This window comes from Bos indicus, chromosome 7 (assembly GCF_029378745.1).
Source record: "Bos indicus isolate NIAB-ARS_2022 breed Sahiwal x Tharparkar chromosome 7, NIAB-ARS_B.indTharparkar_mat_pri_1.0, whole genome shotgun sequence".
Lineage (NCBI taxonomy): Eukaryota > Metazoa > Chordata > Mammalia > Artiodactyla > Bovidae > Bos > Bos indicus.
In genome coordinates this window covers 25,276,165-25,300,219 of record NC_091766.1, presented here as the reverse complement: position 1 = coordinate 25,300,219, position 24,055 = coordinate 25,276,165, and the positions used below count along the sequence as shown (strand labels likewise).

At 37.8% G+C, this 24,055-nt stretch overlaps 1 protein-coding gene across 1 annotated transcript in view; it reads right to left on the bottom strand.

Moving 5' to 3' along the window:
• Positions 1–24,055, bottom strand: part of FBN2 (fibrillin 2) — a 222,618-nt gene that overhangs the window by 194,777 nt on the left and 3,786 nt on the right. The window contains exons 3-5 of the mRNA XM_070793212.1: positions 20,552–20,650; positions 17,374–17,469; positions 13,280–13,375 (exon numbers count right to left, since the gene is read on the bottom strand). Coding sequence (XP_070649313.1) covers positions 13,280–13,375; positions 17,374–17,469; positions 20,552–20,650 — 291 coding nt within the window. The remainder of the gene's footprint in view (positions 1–13,279; positions 13,376–17,373; positions 17,470–20,551; positions 20,651–24,055) is intronic.

Genomic DNA, 24,055 nt, shown 5'->3' with positions numbered 1-24,055 from the left:
ACCAAGCCACGATTTGAAACCATTATAAACATTGTTGACTCAATCTTGCCCCCTACAGGGAATGTTAACTTTTTATTGAAGTCACTGGGATTTAAAAATTTGCGATATGGAGAAAACTTATAGATAAAATTGACTCTTTTCAAATCCAATTTTGCCACCTCAGAGAGAAGCAAAGTCTATTCTAATAATGTTAAAACATCATAAATCTGTTCAAAATGACCCAACAGTAAATTTTATTTAGAATGGCTTCATCTGGGGTTCTAAATGCCAAAATTAAATCACTGATAAATTCCTGAAGATACTTCAATAAATGATTTCTCAGACTTGTCCAATTATAAGAATATTCTGGGATATTTTGTAACAATCTCATGTAAGACTAGCATTTCACAAACTTCATTTTACAGTGGAATTACTTTGGGGGCTTTAAGAATTAAATGCCAATGCTCAAGTGTGGGTCCCACTGCTCAAGATTCTTGTTTAATCGATCTGGATGAAGCTTCCTGGAAATGATAATATACAACCATGGCTGAAAATCATTGTATTTGGAACACTCAATTTGGGCATCTAGGTTATAGGAATAAGAATCAGTATTTTGGACCAAAAAACCCAGGTGATTCTTATGACCAAAGACAGGTAAACAGTGATCTAGCCCAGTGACCTTATGATTACTTATGAACTGACGTGCTCTGGTGGCTCAGTCAGTAAAGAATCTCAATGTAATGCAGGAGACAAAGGTTTGATCCCTGAGTCAGGAAGATCCCCTGGAGAAGGAAATGGCAGCCCACTCCAGTATTCTTGCCTGGGAAATCCCATGGACAGAGGAACCTGGTGGGCTACAATCCATGGGGTCACAACAGTTGGACACGACTTAGCGACTAATCTACCAGTACCACCTGCTGCTGCTGCTGCTGCTAAGTTGCCTCAGTCGTGTCCGACTCTGTGCGACCCTATAGACAGCAGCCTACCCAGGCTCCAACGTCCATGGGATTTTCCAGGCAAGAGTACTGGAGTGAGTTGCCATTGCCTTCCTAGAGCATACTTAATATGTCAAATTCTAATTAAAATTTCTCTGTGACATTGAGAACTTAATTTTTCTTAAGATACAAACAATGTTCATAATTTGGAATGTGCCTTGTATGCTATTTCTAAATCAGAGGAAGATATTCACAAACATTCAGCTTTGCCCATATGGAAGAATTTTGCATGCATTAAACCATGACATTAAGTATGGTCATGGGAAACATAGTTTTTCATCCACAGAAGATGAGGCAACCATAGAACCAGTGTTTCTTGGTACCATAATGTGCACTTAATAAGCCACCACAATCTTACTTGTAAATGTCAACTTGTAAATATCACAAATCATAGCATCTTCCATGAGGAATGCCTATACCTGGCTTTCTGTGTGACTAGATTGATTTCAGGTCAAAATGTGGTATCAACTTCCTGGAAAACACAGGAGATGGAAACCATATCACAGAAACTCCCTTTCCCACAACAAACCTGAACAGCAACAAAAAAGGTAAATGCTAACAACAACAAAAATTCACTCTTAGTATCTAAAGTAGGAAACAGTTACAAACTCCTGCCATAGTATTTGAAAATGGCAGCAAGGTATCTGCTCCCCAAATAATACAGAAAATAAGAACAATTCATCAGTATCCTGGGAAGTCTCACTAATTCTCCCTGGGGAACTAATAAGAGTTCAGCTTATGGGGAAATCAGGGGAAATTTGAAAAAATTAAAGTCCCTACTTACCAACTATCTCATCAGAAAGCAGAAAAACAGAGAGGAATAGCCACCGTGATCTCTACCAGATGGGAGGAAACCAGACAGTGAAGACAGGATGCTCCTTGCCACACAGGGTAATTATCCCCAGTACTCATCAGGAGAAGAGGAAACCCAGGGACTAAGGAAAAAAGATTCTCAGGGAGCAGGAGGCCGAACTGAAGCCCCTTATGATGACAATGGGGAAGAGAAACTACCGCTGGAAAATAACTGGGGCATAGGGGAGAAATCAGTACCAAGCATGACTCTGAAATCAAAGGTGCGCCAGGGACTGTAGCTGAAGTGGGTAGAATCACCCAAGTTTCAGGTATATCCTTTTTGAACAGAGAATAATCCTCAGACCATACAGAGTGATCCAGGCACACACCATGCGAAGAATATCCTGAGAAAGTATAGAGCACAGATTCTTTCCCTGAAGCTGCCCAGACCCCAGCTGAGATCTTCTGCTCCCCTTCTGGGCTCAGAACACCAAGTACTTAAATCCCTGGCTCTCAAACAGGAGCACACACAGGAAGACAACTCTTAGGTAATTTAGGAAAAGGGAGAAAATTCACTTTTACCAAATTGGTGCAAATAGAAGCTCTGGACAGAGCTGCCCATTTTAAGCAAACATAAGACAAAAAGAAATTGGACAGAACCTACCTAATATATTATCATTTTTTTTAAGGCACAGAACAGATTAAGAATACAAGAATGCTCCATTATAGGAAGAAAGAATCATCAAGGAAATGGAAAATAATTATGCATCATTAGTATAATGTTTTTAGGGCCTTTTAGGAAATGCCCCTTTATCACACTGAGGAAGATCTCTTTTATTCTCCAGTTTGTTGACAGTTTCAGGAATGGATTTTGTCAAATGTTTTTCCTGCATCTATCTGGATAATCATGTGATCTTTAAAATTTGCTAATATGGTGAGTTACACTGATTTTTTATTCTGGGATTAATATGGGGGCTTCCCTGATGGCTTAGCAGGTAAAGAATCCAACTGCAATGCAGGACACACAGGATATACAAGTTCGATCCCTGGGTCTGGAAGATGCCCTGGAGTAAGAAGTGGCAACTACTCCAGGATTCTTGCCTGGAGAATGCCATGGACAGAAGAGCCTGGCGGGCTACAGGGCATGGAGTCGCAGAGTCGGACACAACTGAGCAACTGAGCACAAATATGCTGAGATAACACACACTCTTTCAATATACTGTTGGTGTGCTTTGCTAAAATTGGGACATTTTGCCTCAAGAAAAATATTTGTATGCCATTTTCTTTTTCTTGCAATGACATTTTCCAGCTTTGGTCTCAAGGTAATTTGGCTTCCTAGAATGAACTGGTAAGTTTTAACTCCTGTTTCTTTTCTAGAAAAACCTGCCTTTAGGATTGACATTATTTCCTTCTTAAATGTTCAGTAGAATTGACCAATGAAGTTGAGTCAGGATTTTTCTTTATAAGAAGGTTTTTTACTACATATTCAACTTCTTTAATTGGTATAGGGATATCTGTGCTATTTTTTCTCATGAACTTTGTTGATTTACATCTTTCAAGAAACTGTCCACTTCATTTTTATTAGCCTGAAGTTGTTCATGGTATTGCCTCAGTTCACTCATTAGTAAAGTCTGTATTGATGTTACCCCTCATACTCTTTATACTAATAATTTGTGTCTTTGCTTTTTCCTTGTTAGTGTGGATAGTGGCCTCTCAACTTTATTGATTTTTTTCAATGAACCAGCTTTCGGTTTCAGTGATTTTCTCATTTTTTTATTTTTCCCTACTTCATTTGCTTTTACTCTGACCTTTATTATTTCTTTTCCTCTGCTTACCTTTGGCTTAATTTGTTATTCTTCTTCTAATTTTTTAATGAAGAAGTTGAGACCACTGATTTAAGACCTCTCCTTCTTATAATATAGACCTTTAGAACTACACAATTCCCTCTAAACATTTCTCCAGTGGCATCTCATAAAATTTGATACTGTTTTCATTTTTGTTCAATTCAAAATGCTTTCTAGTTTCCCCTTTAATTTCTTCTTCAATCCATGGATACTAGAAATGGGTTTACATAGCTTCTGAATGTTTGGGTATGTTCCAGAGATCTTTCTGTTATTGCTTTCTGATTTAATTCTGCTGTGAACTGAGAAGACACTTTGAATATACTTAAAGAATCTGTCAGGCTATGCCTGGGTTCTTTCTGCCCACAGCACAGCCTGGAAAAAACTCCCCTGAGCAGCAAGCTTGAAAATCTAGCCAAGTCCTTCTTTCAAGGATCACTTTCTGTTGTTACCTGAGATCCAGTATCTTGAAACGCATTGTTTCATGTATTTTACTCTATTTTCCAATTCTTCTCAGGCAGGAGGCTGAATCTGAATCCTGTCAGTCCATCTTCGCTGGAAATAGAAGTCTCAAATTTGTTTTAAGTATTATGAGTTTTGAATGAACATTTTAGCAGATCACACACGTAAAGAAATTCTGGGTAGAAACATTCAGAGGTATAATCAAAAATGTACATATCAGAAAGATTTCCCTGGGCCAAAAGAATATAAAATAACAAGCCATCTCTTTCATTCAATTGGAATCGTGTACCTAACATTCCCATGAATTGATACAATATATTTCTAAAGAGTAGAAACACATTACTTCTGTAATTTTGTGTTTCACATGAAATAAAGTTGTGATTAAGTGTGTGAGTTGTGATGGTATACCACTGTGTTCAAATCCGACTTTCTTCAATTGATTTTCTGAGTGAATTTCAGCAAATTGTTTTACCTCCTCGTGCCTCAGTTTTCTCTTGTAATATGATGTTTAAAAATATCTTTGCACTGGTGTAAGTATTAATTCCTCTAAAGAACTTATCACAATCACCAATATTACATAATTTTCCATTTCAAACTAACAGTGATTTAACTTATGCAGATATAAATCATAATCTGACTGAATGGACTATGCAAAGGTGACAGATTCGTAGCTATTATCCAACTGACATGCAAGCAATGAGCTCTACTGAATGATGTCTCTGCCTTCAGCCTCTCAAACTTCCATTTCTTTTTGTTTGCCACTTCAGGTTGACCTTTACAGAGCACTTCTTTTAAATTTAGAAGTCCTTCACAATCCCTCTCCCCTGAATAGAGAGCAGCCTCTTGACTTTGGCATTCCAGACTTCATACATTAAGGTTCAAGCCTCTTTTTCCAGCCTCATCTTCTCCTCATCCCTTTCACCAGGGTCGTATAGCCATACTGAAAAATAAGCATCCATGAACATTCAAAGCCCTCTACTACATCTGTACTTTTTTCATCCTATTTCTTCTACGTGGAACCGCTGTGGTTATGGAGTCACACATACTGTCTGCCTTTTATACACTGCACTATGTGGAGCACAGGGAATGCAAAGGCAACTTAAGATAAAAAGCTTTGCTCGCAAAAAGCTCACAGCTAAGAAAGCAAGCAGGCACAACCCAAAGATGAAGGGAGCTAGTCTAAAGGAATGGGACATACAGCAGGTCTACTCAAAAGAAGAGCCGGCCTAACTATTCCAAGAAAAGTAAGGTAAGGCAGGGAGGCAGGTGGTGGTCAAAGAAAGCTTCACAGAGAAACTGTTATCTGGACTGTTTGAAGACCCTTCCGACCTATTCCTATTAGATTTAGCAATGTACAAGCCCACTGATTACAAGTACCTTGAGTGAAATAAACTCTACTATATATTAGTTACACTGTGAAATGCGTGGAACAAGACCTTGTGCATAGGGGAAGGCCAAAACTAAGACTAAAGAGACCAGTACAACAGTAACTACTAATAGTAACATGGATATTTACAGTTGCAATGCTTCAAAACAAGATGAGCAGGGTCTAAAAATTCAACTGCCTAGCATGCAAGGCCTGGAGGAGGGCATGGCAACCCATTCCAGTATTCTTGCCTGGAGAATCCCCATGGACAGAGGAGCCTGGCGGGCTACAGTCCATGGGGTCGCAAAGAGTTGGACACCACTGAGTGACTAGGCACAGCACAGCATGCAAGTCAGTGATGACGATATATGATATTTTTCATTTGATACGTATTATTAGAAAAAAATCCACTCAAAAATTCAAACAGTGAAACTTAACACTGTTTCACAACTGATGTACTCTGATCTGAGACATTCCTAGTAATGCTGGAACAATCTCCCTCATCCATAAAGACTATTTTGTCTAGGAGAGCATATCATATCTTGGCTTTATTTCTAATAATCATAGCTTATTATTTATTAAGCCCTTACTCTATGCCAGACACTGGCTAGGCACTTTATCTTTCACTTAATTCTCATCCCAGGAATGTGAGCCACTCTTAAAATATGCTGTTTATTCTGAGTCCTTACTCTTTCAATAAAAACTGCATTAAACTTTATTTGTATGACTTAAATTCCTTTATTCCATATTTGCAATTCCATTTTTAATACTGAATTATCTTTTTTATAACTAGGGGGTTCATTTAAAAGAGATTAGCATCAATAATTATCATTTATTGGATACCAGGTATTATACTATTTAGTCTTAAAAATAATTCAAGGTTGAAAGAGGAGACACTTATTATATATGCAGAAACACAGATCAGGGAGGGCGATCACATTCCCAAGGTTACATAGGTCTTAATATTAAGGTTCTATTTTGGCTATACACTGTGTTCCTAAAATACAGGAAATGTCACTCAATAGATGTCTACCATGTGTCACACACTCTGCCTATTAGGTATTAGGAGCTTAACACAGTATTGCTTTTAATCTTCCCAACAACTCTATGAGGTAGCTGCAGATCCACAATCTTTTATTTGAAACCTTTGGAAACAGGTGTTATTTAAGAACTTTTAGTATTTGGAATTTTTAAAAATATATGATGATATAACATAAACCCCTCTCCCCACACATGCACATTTTCTTATTTCTTGCTTTTGGCTGACTCCTATGCGTTCAGCCTTTCGTTATATGTCACTCATATGCGTGTCTGTCTGTGTGTGTGGCAGCTTCATCTAGTTTTCTTACTAGAACTATAATGTCTCTGGTCTTGATGGTGAAATAGGAAAACATTTATGAAGTTACACAAATATAAAATACTTGAATATTTTTATTTTGTATTGCAGGTTCCTCTGCCTCTAGGTAAATAAAGCGATAAATATACAAGAGCACTTAGAGATGGAATAAATGAAAATACTCACTGGTTTAACTCAAAGGACTTTTATAAATAAAGCATCAAGGTCTAACAGGCTGCCAACACTGTCACTCCAACTGCATAGATTGAAAGAGCACAGGCTTAAACTGGATAGTGAGAAGTGGAAGGCCTGGCCTCTCCCAAATCAGACCAGTCAATGAGCTGATCTTCTCCCAAACTTAGAGCCATTCTTTATATAGCCTGGCGCCTCCACTCTGAGTTTTAGCTTTCCAGTTCCCTGTGCTATCATTCTTCGTCCTATTCGTCTTTTCTTTTCCTTCCACTTTCTACTGCCTACTTTTTTTTTCCCTTCCTCATTTTCCTTCTCTTGTGTTCTTAGTGGCATTCAAGATAAGGGTGTCATCTGAGCTACTGCCAAAAAGTTAAAGTTCCCACAGATCTTCTGGTATTTCTCTGATGCCCATGTAAGGTTACGTTTAGCTTAGTGAGTGCAAGGTTATAAAACGTTCAGGAGTGCAGAACTGTGTGTGTGTGTGTGTGTGTGTGTGTGTGAGTGTGAGTGTGTGAGTACAGCAGCATGTGAGTTTGACATCTGCAGTTGGTAATGTTCTCCCTCTATTCCTTGCAATTTCATTCTCACTAAATCCTCTGAGCCTAAGAAAGAGGGAGACCTCTTATTTCTGTAAAACAACATCAGTTCAGTAACTGTGATAACTGGTATTAATTATGGAGTTTAAATACGTTAGTTAGCATGCGATTCTATCATGCTATATAGTATAATATCAAGATGAGCGTTAGTCTGATACTGTTTTATTCCCATTATAATGGGTTTTTTTCATTCAGATTAACTGCAAGAAGACTTCTGTAATTCTCCTTTAATCAGAAACCATTTCTGAGCTCTCTCACATAAATTTGTTCTTACTCCTATTATAGTATTTTCTATGTCACATTTTACTTTAATATTTAAATAAATGATTAGGCTTATTCTTTAAATAGATAATTTGCTCCTCATAACAGGGAATATGTATTATTTGTATTTGTAACTTGAGCTTCAAGTACTTTGCCTAATATTTAATAAATACTCAATATGTGCTAAACATTTACAAATAAATTTAGTTACCTTCCTGTATATTCTAACTTGTAGTTAAAAGAGGGAAAAATTCCAAAAGCACTAGGAAAATACTGTAAGATCTGGAAATGGGGAAGACTTTTTAAACATAAGGAATAAATATTCAATGACCCAGCAATTACATTTCTAGAATATATTCTAAGACCAAAATCAAAAATACTTACCTACATAGATTTTTATTGCAGCTTTGCTAACATACAAACCAACCAACCAACAAAATAAAAAGAAAGCCTGAAAATGACCTTAAATGTTAAACATTAATTAATAAGAAATATAACTAAAGTAAGAAGATATATCACCACAACTGAGTTTAAGGTCTGAAATCAAATTGTTTGAGATCCTCCTTCCATTCTAATATCCCAATGCTACCAGAAGTTTGAAGTAGGCAAAATATCCTCATCTGAGATTCTCCAGGCAAGAACACTGGAATGGGTTGCCATTTCCTTCTCCAATGAGATAGAGAAAATAACTTTACAAATACCATATGCTTGTTTAGAATGTAGAAACCTAGCCTCATTATTGCAACATGCAGTGTAACTATTACAATTCATATATAATATAATGCAGTTCGTGACCTGAAAGGAGAAGCAGGATATAAGCACATTTCATGTTATAGAACATGAAATATTCTTATAGTCGATTCCAGTAAGAATGGAAAGCTCCCACTCTTTGTATGCAATATATGTGAAGTAGAATAAAGGACTCAAAGTATAACCCGAATCTTAAAAGTAACTAATTCTGGGAGAAATCATGAATAACTGCGTTTCTTATTTCTCCTTGTTTTATTTTCTAAATTATCTTATAATAAACACACGTCACCTTTAGATAAGAACGAAACCATGGGAGGAATTTTTTCTAAAAATACCGCCTATATGTTTCTTTAAAACATCAAGTCCACTGCATATTTAATTCCAAAGAGAATTCCACCTTTTTCACTATACTTAAATTCCAAGACCATGGAATAAACATTGATAAATTATTTCTGAACAAATTTGAGTCTGCTCTACAGAATCCCTAGAATTCTGGAAAACCCTAATTTGAAATCTCCACTGCTGTTCTTGGAGAATGTGGATAAGGTCTGAGTGGGTTTAATAACAGTCACAATTACTTTACCAACTGAAATATGGGTGGATGACCAAAAATATACAGAATAATTCAAGAGGTTATAATAGACCTCAAGGTGTCATCACACAATACTGGGCATTAAATTATAATTGATGCCTTTAGGGAAGTCACCATCATCACATTCCTCCTGAATGAGGCAGTAAGAGATGCACTGTATGTCTGTCAAATGTCCACTTTAACAGGAGCATAATAATGAACAATCAGGACCCTGACAATGAAGTACTGTTTCATGATGGAGGGGGGGAGTGAGCACCCTGTAACCAGAAGCATTAGAGAAGAAGTGGAGTTGACTCCTCCTGGACATGCTTTTAGACACTAAATTCATGCGTTAACTGGATGATTTTATGACAGTTACCCTGAAGGTAAAATCCATCTATTTTACATTTTCCATAAAGATGTGAAAGTTTAGATTTTGTAAACTTAAACATTTGCAACTTGATCTCACTTTTTCTTCCAATGCAGATTAAGATTAACAAAAGGAATTTTTCTTTAAAATGTCAAAAGGTTAAAAAGTAAATTTCCAATCCTTCTCTTTAAGGCATCACTTACTGAAAGACGTACATTTTAAAGGAAATGTCACTAAGCATAAGGATATTTGAAATGTTACCAAATTTACACACTTTTCAAAAGGAGTTCATATTTACATGCTAAAAAAACAATTTGTAGCAGTAATTTATAATATATCAGAGACCCATAATTTGAAAGGGTCTCTGATATATTTCTAACAGATGGTCCTTATATAAACTTCAAGGAAAATTCAATTACAAAACATGATTTCAACAATCATTCAAGGTAAAGAAGCTGAAACAGGGACCTTGAGCAGGCCACATTTATTATCAAGTAATCACTGTTTCTAGTCTAGAAATCATTCAGGTATATTTGTTTCTTGCCTGCCTGCCCCCTCCAAGTTTCTACCAACAAATAATAAAATACATTTTAAGCATTAAGAGAAAAAACACTGAGTCTTGATATATAATAATGATTCAATTTCTACATGTTCTCAGGTGTACATTAAGTACAATATTTATCTTTTTTCAAATGCCATCTGTTTGAAGAGAGAAGCAAAAAGAATTAAGTATCTTCATGTGCCTTGGACACAGCTAAGCCATTTTATAATCTGCATTTTATAATCAGCTTGAGACCACAAGAACTCTTTCTTTAATGCTAAGTATAAAAGGTCATTGTACGTATCAGCAAGAGTGAGGAGAAAACTCCAAAGAGGTTCAGCTTACACAGCACCAAGATTCAGGTTAAACACTACAATCATGCCAGTCATTAACACCACCCAGTCTCTATCTCCAGGCAGGAAACCAGTCTGCCAGAAGCCCAGATAACTGGAAAAATTGTCAGGTTTATCATACTACTGGATCCCAAGAGACCAATTTAAAGGGAAATTATGTGTTCTGCACTAAGAAGACAAGTATCTCTAATTTTACAAAAAGTCTTTTTTTTAGGAGAACAAAGAACATATGTTTTTAAATTTAGTAATTGAAAAATAGGGCTTCCCAGGTGGCGCTAGTGGTAAAGAACCCACCTACCAATGCAGGAGACATTAGAGACGCTGATTTGATCCCTGGGCTGGGAAGATCCCCTGAAGAAGGGCATGGCGACCCACTCCAGTATTCTTGCCTGGAGAATCTCATGGACAGAGGAGCCTGGCAGGCTGCAGTCCATAGGGTCACAAAGAGTCGGACACGACTGAAGCAACTTCACACGCACGCAAATTGAAAAAGACAATATGAATCTTAAATGCGAACTGGGCACACAGGGCTATTCACTAACCTCAACATAGCTAAGTTCTTCTTTTTGTAGCTATTCAGTGTTTCTTGAGAAAAACTATGAACTCCACTCTCAGTGGAATTAGCTATCACACATTAAATATTCAATTAAAAATATATTTTAAGAACATTAAAGTTCACAGTTGCAATCTCAGGTTGGAAATTGCTAATTCCTTCTCTGGAAGAAATGAAGTTTTAGAATTTTCATCTGAAGGTGAATACGTAAAAAGATTTTTAAGAAGCAAACCCACGTTAAAAAAGAAATATTTCAGGCCAGTTCGTTACTTAATTTTGGAGTTCTTCCGAAAACACGCTACTGTACATGTAAAATATATTTTAATGTCTTTATTAAGTTTCCATAAATTTAGTAAGGACAAACAAACCCAATGAATGAATAACTGTTGCAGACAGAATAATGATGTAATGCCTGGAAGCCTCTTTGTCAAAAAAACGACCCAATTCCTTTGTCAATTAGGAATTGAATTTGAAATCTGCTTTAGGATGAAAGTACTGAAAAGTTTACATGATCTCCAGAAAAACGAACATGATCTCCACCAATTATAACTATGTTTTAAATTTTAAATTTTACTATTTTTCCATTCTATGGTGTTTAAATAAACATCATCTCAGAAATTTGTTTTATTCCATTCTCAACAACTTATCACTTTATGCTAACATTTCATAATTAATTTTTCTTCCCCAAATAAAAGCATCTGGTGAAGACATTTAAATTTCTCCTAAGTATAACTATAAACTCTGTCATCTGTGGAATGTACTTCGGTCCCAAGAAATCTCAATTACCCCAGAAATAATATAAATATCTTAATGTACATATACATACAAGTGTATGTTAAAAGGCTGCATACATCTTACATTTCAAACTTTACCATATAATTCTAATTTCTCAGCTGCTTCTTGAGCTTTAACCTGAATGCCGGGATTAAGTTTTGTCAGTGTAATGGATATAATTTGAAAAACATAAGGTTTCTTTGCAATTCAAAGCCTCTGTACATACATAAACCATCACCACTATTTATCTGTAACATTTCAATGACATAACTTCATATACTCAAAGTTTCACAACAGAGAAAGCACTATACAACTTTAGATGCTATGACAAATCCTGGAAAAGTAAATTGAACATATATGTAATTATGAAAGATTATGTAATGCTGATTTTAGTTTAAGCTTATTTTACTTTTATGGTTCAGTGGTAAATAGTTGTTTATCACATTTTATAAAATTCATCTTCTTTGATATGCCCTTTTGCAATACATGAACATTACTAATAGTTCACTTATTGCATCAACACTGGGGATTTTCAGTGCTCTACAGGTCACAAGCTTTGCTGCTATTTAAATTATGATAAACTGGTTTCAAATGGGCTTGACCAACAGTGTACACAAATAAGGTAGACAAAGATGGAAACCCACCCAGCGCCCATTCCTCTACCCCTTTTCTCCTGCCCACCACAACTTCCACTGGGTTGAGACTAAACTCCCCCTTTCAGGTGACTCTGGGAAGCTTTCATCATCTCCTGCTCCAAACATATGTCCTGATAAGTTTACATGGAACATATTAATACCATTCCTCTTATCAGGGATTGGTTCAAAAACTCAAGATTAAGCTGATCCGCATTATGAAATAACTCTGAAGGCTATTACTGGCCCATAGTTAGAGGAGAGGTTTTCTCTCTCTAGATGTGAACAAGAAAGCACGTTGCATTAGTTACAGCTGACAGTCATTTTACAACCATACAGAACTGGTGGGTGGGGCAAAACCAACACACAAAGGAAAGCAGGGCCAGGAGAAGTAGAACAACTGAATGAAAGCCTTGATCACGTCCTACCTGAAGCCCACTGACTCCGCACACTTTGTTATGCAAAGTAATACATTTCCTTGTTGGTTAGGTTCATTTACTTCAGGTTTTCGCTGGTCTTGCAACCAAGAACATATTACATCTTTACATCTTTTTTTAACAGAGGCAGTGCTCCCAACAGTGACTCCTAATTTGAATTAACTCCAAATTAGTAGAATTTGCCATCCAGTCACTCACTCAGAATTACCCCACAGCCATAGCACCAGAGTTGGCCTTCTAAACTGAGGTTGCTCTGGTGGAAAAAACTGAGCTACTTCAGCTGCTATTAGCTACATCACAAAATCTGACTATGCAAGTTACAACATAATCAAAGAATGAAAATATTGTTTCATTAGAAGAATTTTCATTGGGTAATAAAAATATTACACATATTTACAATAAGATAGACACAACTGATGCGACTTAGCAGCAGCAGCAGCAGACTGCTCCAAAGGGAGGTTCTTTTTTCTCTTCTTACCTCTTTCACACTGCGGGCCAGTGAATCCATAAACACAGGCACAGCGGTTAGGTCCGATGCAACGTCCACCATTCTGACATCCATTTTCACAGACAGCTGCACACAAACACAGCAAGCAGCTCATTATACAGTAAAAGTCCAAGTATAATGTAGGAGTGTAGATATGTAGTCAAGAGGATCGTACCTCCAAAACATGTCGCATCATGCATTTAAATCCATATATTTCATTGTATATTGAGACTAAAACCTCCACAATTCACATAAATCACCTTGTTATGCAATCATTCGGTAAGTTTTTTTTTTTTTTTCCTATAAATCAGAATCACAAGAATTGGCTGACTCTGATCACACAGTTAGAATACAATGATTTAATCCTCTATTTCAGTTCTATGAACGCTACAATCTATTTTCATAGGTAAAAGGTGATTAAAATATGAAAGAAGATTGCAGACTAGAGAACAGAGAGAGGGAGAAAACTCTCCACAGGGTACAAGTTCACAGAAACAACTGTAAGTATTTGAATATTTTGATTTCTAAAGATATACTGCAAATAAGTAACACTTACCTAATGTAATTAATCAAAAGGAAAGGAATTTTCTTTAAATACTATCAAGGTGTAAGAGATGTAAATAAATGTCACTGTCCCAGACATGCTCCCTCGTTAAACAAATGCTAGCCCTTAAGACATGAATGGGAAAACACATCCATGACTGACCGTCAGGATCTATCCCTGGGGAGGCAAAGGAGGGCTTCTCTCAGGGTTTTCCAAGACAGAGCTTCCAAATGCTTCTCCAGGTGGAGAAGAGGGCTGGATAAGCCTGGAGCATGTCCTCAGAGAGCTCGCTCAGTACAGGTAAATACCAGGCTCACCTACACAGGTCAGACTAACAATGCCTCTCTTCTCACGAATTTTTTCTATTGGTGTGGAAAACATAGTTATTATTCATAAAAATTATGTTAACAGGTAACACGGCTTTTTGTTACTTGAAATAATTTTTTTAAATTTCTCAATTTTAATTTTTAACACAGCAAATATCAGCAGGTATAACCTTTAAACAAAAGGTCCTTGGCATCTTCAGTAATTGAAGAAAATACCAAGAGCTTCTCTGAACAAGCAGACAAGCCAATACAGCCACTGCTTCTATTCCTGCTCTCACATGAGAGAGCGTGCTTCCAGCAGAGTGACTGCAGGGAGGGTGTCTTTGTATTCCTTCATTTGCAATAGTACTTGATATACTGCAGATTCTCAAAATCTCCTGCAATGTGTCAAAATCTTGCAGCCTTCTTCCCACTTTTTTTGGGAGGTGGAACAACACAGTGAATGAACAGATAAAGGAGTTCTGCTGTGTTTACCACATCTCAATCACATCATCTTTCAATTCTCAGCTTCCCTGCCTGTAAAGTAGAGCTAATAGTTTGAAGATAAAATAAAATGGTGTAAAAAACCAAAATGCACAGTGGCTATGCATTAAGGTGTTCTACAATCTTAATTCCCCTTCCTTTTTATACTGAAAAGGATCTGTATGGAAAACATGACGGGCTCTATAGCAACCAAAGTTTACACTGAAGAGCAACAGCCAAAGAAGAGAAGCAGACAATACAGATAAAAGTGGACCAAAAGGGGATAAAAGAAGCAATTTCCTTCTTTTGAATGAATTATGATGAAAGTTACTTTATAAAGTAATGTTTTGGTAACAAAACAAGACAGAAACAAATGTACCTCTCAACTGGAGTTGAAAATAAACTTGTATAAGCCTAAATTTCCACCATGGAAAGAATGCTGACCACACAGGAAGAGAGAAAAGTACTTACACCTAGTGTGGGACAAAGCAAAAGGCAGGGGAGAAAAAAAAGACTATGGAAAGAAGTATGAACTGCCTACCATGATCTGAGGAAAAGGGAGAAGCAAGCCCTATTTCAAGATGGTCAGACTGTGAAACAGAACCCTGATCATGACTGCTGAAACTTGAATATTTTTATTCAATGAATATTTAATGAGTACCCACTCTGCGCTCGGTAATAGAACCCTGATCATGACTGCTGAAGTTTGAGTATTTCTATTCAGTAAATATTTGCTGAGCACCTACTCTGTGCTCAGAAATATGACAAGTGTCTGTTTTTATCAGACAGACTCCTGTACCACTCAACATAGGTGCAGACAGTGTGGCCTAAGTCAAATCTGAAATTATCAGTACTTCCTACTACACAAACATATCGGATATAAAAAAGATGCTAAACCAGATTTGTGGTTCAGTCTTTCAGTCATGTTCAACTCTCTGCGACCCCATAAACTGTGGCACACCAGGCTCCCCTATCCTTCACCATCTCCTGGAGTTTGCTCAAATTAATGTCCACTGAGTCAGTGATGCCATCCAACCATCCATTCCTATTGCTCCTTTCTCCTCCTACTCTCAATCTTTCCCAGAATCTGGGTCAAAATGTTTAAAAAAGAAAGAAAAGTCTGTTGTTTCCACACAAGACAATATAAATCTCTACTCCTGGTGCTACCTTTTTCCTTTGTCTTCCAGGGTATCATGCTCTCCCAGTTTTCCTCCTGTCTCACTACCTACTCTTTCTCACTCTTTGCTGGTTTCTCCTTCCTCGTCTCCACCTCAAAATGCTGGGCAACAATCAGGGTTCCAGCTTCAGCCCACTTCTCTTCTCTACCTGCACCAACTTCCTAGTGTTCTTTGTCCAGGCCCACAATGAAAATGTTAGCCGTATCAAAATTCAATCTATATGCTCCCAAACTCATATGTCTATCTCTGACCTCTCTCCTAAGGGCTGAGCTCATAGATCTTTTCACTTAGAAGTCTAACAGACTTCTTCATCAAATCCAAAACAAAAACTCTTGACATCCCACGCTCTGAGCCCCACCCGACCCCCATCCCACCTAATCCCCACTCAGTCTTTTGGGTATCAGAAAATGGCATCACCATTCAGCCCAGAGCTCAACTCAAGTCTTCCAGTCGTCATTATGGATCTCTGGTTTTCCTTTTAGTCTCATGCATCACACCCATTCCATCAGTACACACCTCCTTCCATATATTCCACCTTCAGTGAAAGCTCAGTCTAAGCAAAAATCACATCCTGAGTTACTACAGCGTCATATACTAGATGGAGAAGGAAATTGCACCCCACTCCAGTGTTCTTGCCTGGAGAATCCCATGGACAGAGAAGCCTGGTGGGCTGCAGTCCATGGGGTCAATAAGAGTAGGACATGAATGAGTGACATCACTTTCACTTTTCACTTTCATGCATTGGAGAAGGAAATGGCAACCCACTCCAGTGTTCTTGTCTGGAGAATCCCAGGGACGGCGGAGCCTGGTGGGCTGCCGTCTATGGGGTCGCACAGAGTCAGACACGACTGAAGTGACTTAGCAGCAGCAGCAGCAGCATCTACCAGAATCACTGGTCTAGCCTTCTAACTGGCCCTTTTTATTTTTTTTCTTTCCCTTTCTACAATCCAGTTTCAATACAGCAGCCAAAGTGGTTCTTTTTAAATGTTAATCAGGTCGTCTCACTCTACTGCTTAAACTGTACCAATAGCATCACATAATATTTAGAGTATTGTCCAAATTTCTTTCCTTGGTTTATAAGGCCTGACTGACACCTTTGTCTCTGAACTCCCCTATTCATCAAAAAATCATTTCATAGCCCTTTACTGTAGTATTACAATAGATTTGAGTAATAAAATATAATTGAGCAAAGGACAATTTATAAGCTTGGCTCTCCAGGGTTAAATTTGGGATATCCTAAAGAGACAAAGAGAGATCACAGCAAACACTACCATTTTTTCAGAAAGGCATCCATGTTTTATGGAACTAGATAAATGAAAATCAGCTAAATATTTAATTGTAATATATGTCAAATTTGATAAAGCCCTAGTGGTACTCAATAACATCAATACTCTAAAACAAAAATTTTTTAGGAGCTGGAAAAAATTATCTATTTAGCTATAAGGTATGTCTTTTCTACATAAAACTATTTTTTAAAGGATCACACACTTTACAAGACCTTAATTATGACTCGGTATGAAATACCCACTCAATCAAATTATTCAAATAAATTGAGTTTATTCTAATGTTGCTTACGTTGTCCACAGTAAGTTCCAATATATCCCTTCTGGCACTGGCAATGGTCATCCGCACAGGTCCCACCATTCATGCACCTAACACTGCACTGCTGAACTGCAAAGAACAAAACACATAAAATTATCAATCACCAAAACTATAGTATCTGTGAGAGTTATAAAACTATAATAAATGCCCAATTAATGACAAGTGTACTCTACAGAAGTAAATGTTATGACCCAAGCATGCATTTATTTATTTGTAAGTACACAGATGAGCATATCTGTGACAACATGTTATTTAGTATGTATTTAAAATCTGTTACACTTTTAATGTTAAAGGAAGGAAATCTAAGGTGACTGGAAGTGTAAGTTCTAGGATGCAGGAGGCACTCAAGTATCCATTCAGAATGCCGTGGCTGAGTGCTGGGCACTGCCATCCATCCAGTGCTTAAGCAGTTGCTTCTCTTTCTCTCAAATCAAGTCTTTTAACAAGGTCTGTAGGTTCCACTGGAAAATATATGTCAAATCCTTCTCCTTTCTGTCACCACTGATATTGTGTGGTTCAGCTACCCTCATCTCTTACTTGGATTGTTCCAGTCGCCTCCTGATGAGTTCCCTAGCTTCTACTCTTGCCCTTTTCAAATTCCTTCTCAGCAAAGCAACTACAGTCATCTTGTAATAATACAAATAGCACTGCTTCCCTGTCTTATTTAAACCCTTTTAATGTCACATTTGGGATAGAACGCAAATCCTTCCATGACTGAGGTGGCCATGTATTATCTATCTGGATTTGCCTGCTTCTCTAAGATCTTCTTTTCCCAACCTGCCTCTTTGTCATCACATGAAACTTTTGGTTTCTCAAGTGGAGGAAAGATGTTTTGATATGCTCCTTCCTCTCCCTGTGAGGATCCCTCCCTGGTTCATCCTAGTCCTTCTGAACTCAGCTTCAATGTCATGTCACATCAGCACGATCTTGTCTATCTCTTGTGTCTATATTCTTCCTTGGTTCCAGGCTGTTCTTCACAGCCAAGTTTCCTTCCAAGAACTAACCACAATCTCTAATGACACTGTGGGGTTTCTTCACTTGTGTTTTGTCCGTCTCTCTACAGGAATGTAAGCTCCATGACAGTGAATACCAAGCCCATCATGATAGCAAGGCATTGAGTTCAGTGCTATTTGCTGGGACCATGGCAACTGTGGAAGAAACAGACTGTTGTCAGCCACGGATGAAGAGTCTCAGGCCACAGTTTTGGATGCCTACTACTCATTCAAGTGGAGATGTCCAGTAGGAAATGGGACACGTGAATATGAAGCCCAGTGGACGCATCTACTCTAGAGATAATCGTTATGAGTTAGCAACATACTGGTTAGTGCTTGCCCAGTCACTCAGTCGTGTACGACTCTTTGTGACCCCGTGGACAGAGGACCTGCCAGGCTCCTCTGTCCATGAGGATTCTCCAGGCAAGAATAATGGAGTGGGCTGCCATTTCCTTCTCCAGGTATCTTCCTCACCCAAGAAGCGAACCTGTCTCTTGCATCTCCTGCATGGGCAGGTGGATTACCACTGAACCACTGGGAAGGCCCATGTTAGTACTAGTCGAAGACATATATGTAAATGAGTTCACCTAGGAAGGACAGAACTTTTGGGAATACTTTTGGGAATACTTAACTGTGAATATAAAGCTAATAAAGGGGATACAGAAAGGACACTAAGAATGATCAAGAAAAGAGAGCATTTCAAGAAGATAGTGATTAATGGTGCTAAATGCTTTGCGAAGTTGGAGCACCATAAGGACTAGAGAGGAGAAAAAAGTTTCTGATGGAAAAGCAGTCAGTATTACTCAATGCCAAATGACTCAGGGATTCTCCTATTAAATTGTATACCGCAAACTGAAGGTCAACCAATGATTCTTCAGCTGTCCCTCTGGAGGAATTAAAAAACTGAATTGTAAAAACGTTTCTCCAGGATTGGGCGTTTTGCTGAGGGTGTATTTGAGAAAACTAAGAGAAGAGAATAATGAAGATATGGGGAATGGTATCTTCTAGGCAGTCAGAGGGAAGGACAGGAAAGTAGTGGAGGAAATGGTATTCAGGGTGGTCAAGAAAGTCTTGAGGAATTCTACATAATCCCCTTCAAAACCCATAATTCTGGGTTTTGAAAGGTTTAGACAATTACATGATATTTTAAAAGAAAATGAAACTAGAGTGTTAATCAGAAGTTTCATCATGAGACAATGACATCTGTTGTATGAATCTTCAATCTTATATTCCTCAATCAGACAGATTATCTATTACTTAGGAAAAATTTATAGAAAGAACTGTTAAAAATGTAACAACTTCATATTAATTTGAGGCAGATAAAGATGTATTAATTACTGAGCAATTACATAAATAATAACTGCTTCTACTTGGCTATAAAACATTACCTTAAATACTGTCCTAAAAGATTAATCTTGGACCTTAAAGACCCAACAATTCCTCCTTAGGTCATGTAAAGCAAGATTTTAGTCCACTGTTACAGAGATCTTACAGAGCAGTTGTCTGTGTAAAGCAAAATAAGTTAATGTATGTAGAACACCTGCTCAGTACACAATGAGTATCTGTTATCATCTCAGTGCTCTTCTCCTTCCCCTTTAGTTAACCCATGAAATAGTTTATGAGACACAGGAGTTAAGCAAAGGCAATAAATAAAGCTGAGGATTTGAGTCTACAGACTTGGGCATCAGAATCCCTGGATTCAAATCTGTCTTACTTTGGGTGAGTTAAACTATGTGTGCCTCAATCTCCTTCTCTGACAATAGGGTAATAATAGTATCTCATTGTATTCATGTGAGGCTTAATTAAATACAATGATATAGTCAAACACTTAGTACCTATAATAAGTACTGGTAAAAACACAGTACATTCCAGCTATTACAAAGAATTACTTCTCACTAAATCCAGGCTCTTTTACTCAGTAAACGCATATCTTCTGGACCGGTACGAAATTGTTTTTCTTCATCACCACTCCAATAGCCCCTAGTTGTTGGTGGTAACAGCTAAGCCACCAAAGATTTTTACTCCAAAGATTAGTACTGACCTAGTTAGCACAGAAAATAATCATGGGTCCACAGCCTCATTGAAAAGGACATTTACCATTTATTCAATAGATAACGTACAGATAATGCAGTTAATAAAGTCACATATGAAAAACGTACTTGATTTTGATCCACAGGTTGGTGATATTTGGCCGCTGGAACAAGTACACATGTTAGGACGGGAACAAAATCCATCTCCGCAACTATTTCTACAAATTGCTGTGGAAAGCACAACAGGGAAGCGTGTGAACAATAAGGTAATAAACCACTGACTACAGAACCAAGGAAGCTATAGTTAAAAACAATAAAGCTGAAAAACTAAGATATAAAAATGCGTGATATATATAATGCCTAATTGCAGATATGCAACAAAAGTAACCATTGTAGACAAGTGAATGAGTCTCTTAAGTATTCTTATGATAAAGTGCACATAAATGAAGCTATTTTAATTTCCATAATCTTAATTGTTCAACTCTTTATCAGTATGGGTCATCTTTTCCATTCAAGGCAGAGGGCTTATATTCAGAATTCACCATGAGAAGACAGTCTTGATCCTAGGAAGCGAGGAGAGTTAAGGAAACCCAGAGGTCCTGTGTACCCTCAGAAAACACAGCCCACTATGTAAAGGACCTTCACAGGAGACAGAGAAAGTGAAATTGGCTGAGCTGGAGACTCCACGGTCTAACGACTTGGCCAAGCCCCAGGGGTTCCATACACATTCCTTCCCGGCTGGTATCTGACCTGCCCCATCATCAATCTTTGTTCCCCTTAATAATTCTCTTTCTCCTTCCTCCAGCCGTTCTTCTCCTGTATTACCTCCACCACCTAGCCTATTCCTGCTGCTCAGAAAAGCTGCTGAGACATTTTGATGAAGGGAGAGTCAAAGCCTCCTGCGGCTGTGACCTCGAAGGTATGAGGGTCATCACAGCAAAGAATGTTAGGCTCACTGACACAGCACATACCACAGATCCTCAAAATCAGTAGCCTTCAGATGCGAAGTCTCTCCCATACAGAGTCAGTTTCATTTAGGAGCTGATTTATCTCTATACCCACAACTGAATTCTCTCTCGGCAAAGCATTAGGCAAGTGTTTTAATGCTCCATTAATGCTCCATGAGTGGCTGGATGAAGACAGGAAGAGGAGAGCATGGGAATGTCCTGAAACTAGCTGTGCATATGTATGTAAATGTGTGTTCCTATCTTCTGCTAGCGAGGAGTCTCACAATCTTCCAAGAGATATGAGACCCCCTCAACACATAATGTAAAGGGTGTGTTTTATAGAAGTAAACTAACTCGGTAATTGTTTTGCTTCTCCAAATTGCCTTTGACACCCACATAATACGGCCTGCATCTCCATTAGTACAATGAGGATATCATAGATCACAGTGTAAAAATAAAAAACGATTTTAGGCATGAACATGGCTCCTGCTATGGAGTTGACTATTCTTAAAGTATACTGGACTTTCTGATCACCAATAACTTTCCAATGACAAAAGTTTAGTAAAATACTGTTTTATCTCAAAGCCCCCTCATTCTCAGCAAGGAGACATTTAGTTTTGTTGTTGTTCAGTTGCTAAGTCGTGTCTGACTCTTTGTGATGCCACGGACTACAGCATGCCAGTCTTCCCTATCCTTCACTGTCTCTCAGAGTTTGCTCAAAAGACATTTGGTTTAGGCTTAGGTTATATACCAAGTCTATCCTTCACTATCTCTCAGAGTTTGCTCAAAAGATATTTAGTTTAGGCTTAGGTTATATACCAAGTGCCCCTTCCCGGGTCCTAAACCCAAAGAAGGTCTGATGGACTGGAGACCGGTCATCTTCAGACACATCCCTATCATGGCTGCAGGTCTACCCTATACATCTGTGAACCCGTGAAAAGCAGAATGCTTAGGCTCTTTCTCTTCACACTCATATCAAACTATAGTATATCTCATCTGAGTATTTGTCCCTACCACAATTGGGGGGAAAAAATGAGGCCCAGAAATACCAGAGAGGGATGTAGAGAGGACCCTGGTGTTGGGATTTCAGTAATGCTGGGAGAAGACTCAAGTCAAAAGTAGATAGTAAACGAATGGTACTACGCAACAGGTCTGAGGTTGAGCTCCCGCTCTGCCACTGACCCACTGCAAGCTTGGAGAAAACCCACAGCTTCTCTGGGTTTAGTGCTCTCATTGGTAAAATAAAACACAGGGATTATACTGGAATGTTCTGATGTCTCTTCAGGTCTCAAACGGTATGGTTCTGGGCCAACCCCTTCCCAATATTTTTCCACTGATCAACATGCTCTTCATAGCATAATTTCACAACAACAACAACGAAAAATTAATAAGCAAACTTTTCCATTGCTTCATGTCCTAACAAGGGTTTTTAGAAAAAACAAATGGAAAGTAAGTCCATTTCATCGTTTTGGAAACAAATATTTGGAAGTTTGGAAGTACTTCAGTGATTTTCACAGGCCATAATTAAGAACAATAACAACAAAACACAGACTCAACTCAAAATGCATTAGGTTTCCAGTAGTTTGAGAAATATATTTTTATTTTAATATCTTCTCATGAAGCCTGGTCAAGGCCAACCAGATTACAATTCTAGGAGTTGATCATTTTAATATTTTTCTATAAAGAAAAAATGTCTTTGGTCCTCCTTTTCTATTTGTGTTTTACTTATTCTCTTTTTGTAAGTCCCCTCGGAGCTTTTCTTCTGCTAAATGGTGGAAAGTCAATAAATATAATAAATAATTTGTTATCATAAGAAAGTCATGGGATGAAAATTCTTTTTTTCAACTGAAATCTAATTGATTACCAATATTATACTAGTTTCAGGCGTATAGCACGGTGGTTCAGTATTTTTGTAGATTGTACTCCACTATCCATTATGTTATTACAAGAGAATGACTACAATTTCCTTTGCTGTATAATATATCCTTGTTTTTTATTTCACACATAATAGTTCGTATGTGCTAATCCCATACACTTAATTTGCCCCTTCCCCTCATCTCCCCTTTGTAACCACTGTGCTATATGTGCGTGCATCAGTGCCCAACTCTTTGCGACCCTATGGACTGTAGCCCGCCAGGCTCTGCTGTTCATGGGATTTTACAGGCAAGAATACTGGAGTGGGTTGCCATTTCCTACTTCAGGGGATCTTCCCTATCCAGGGATCGAACCTGCATCTCCTGCACTGCAGGCAGATTTTTTTTTACCACTGAGTTACCAGGGAAGCCAACCATGTTTTCCATATCTGTGAGTCTGTTTTTATTTTGCACATACATTTATTTGTATTATTTTTTCTATTCCACATAGAAGTGACATCATAAAGTATTTGTCTTTTTATGTCAGACATTTCATAAAGCATAGTATTCTGTAGGCCCATTCATAGTGCTGCAGATGGCAGAATTTCATGGAGTGAAAATTCCTAATTTTGACTTTGTTTTCAATTCAGTTATTATCTCTATATACTTTCAGTTATTATCTCCCTATACTTTAGTTGTCAATATCAAAATAACTGAACTACTGAATTCAATGCAAAATATTATGCTAAAATTTAGATGAGACCCACCCAAGAGAATATAAGTGCATTACATTCTCCCTCTCTTTTGCACACTGTTTTAGTCTTGGGTATTTG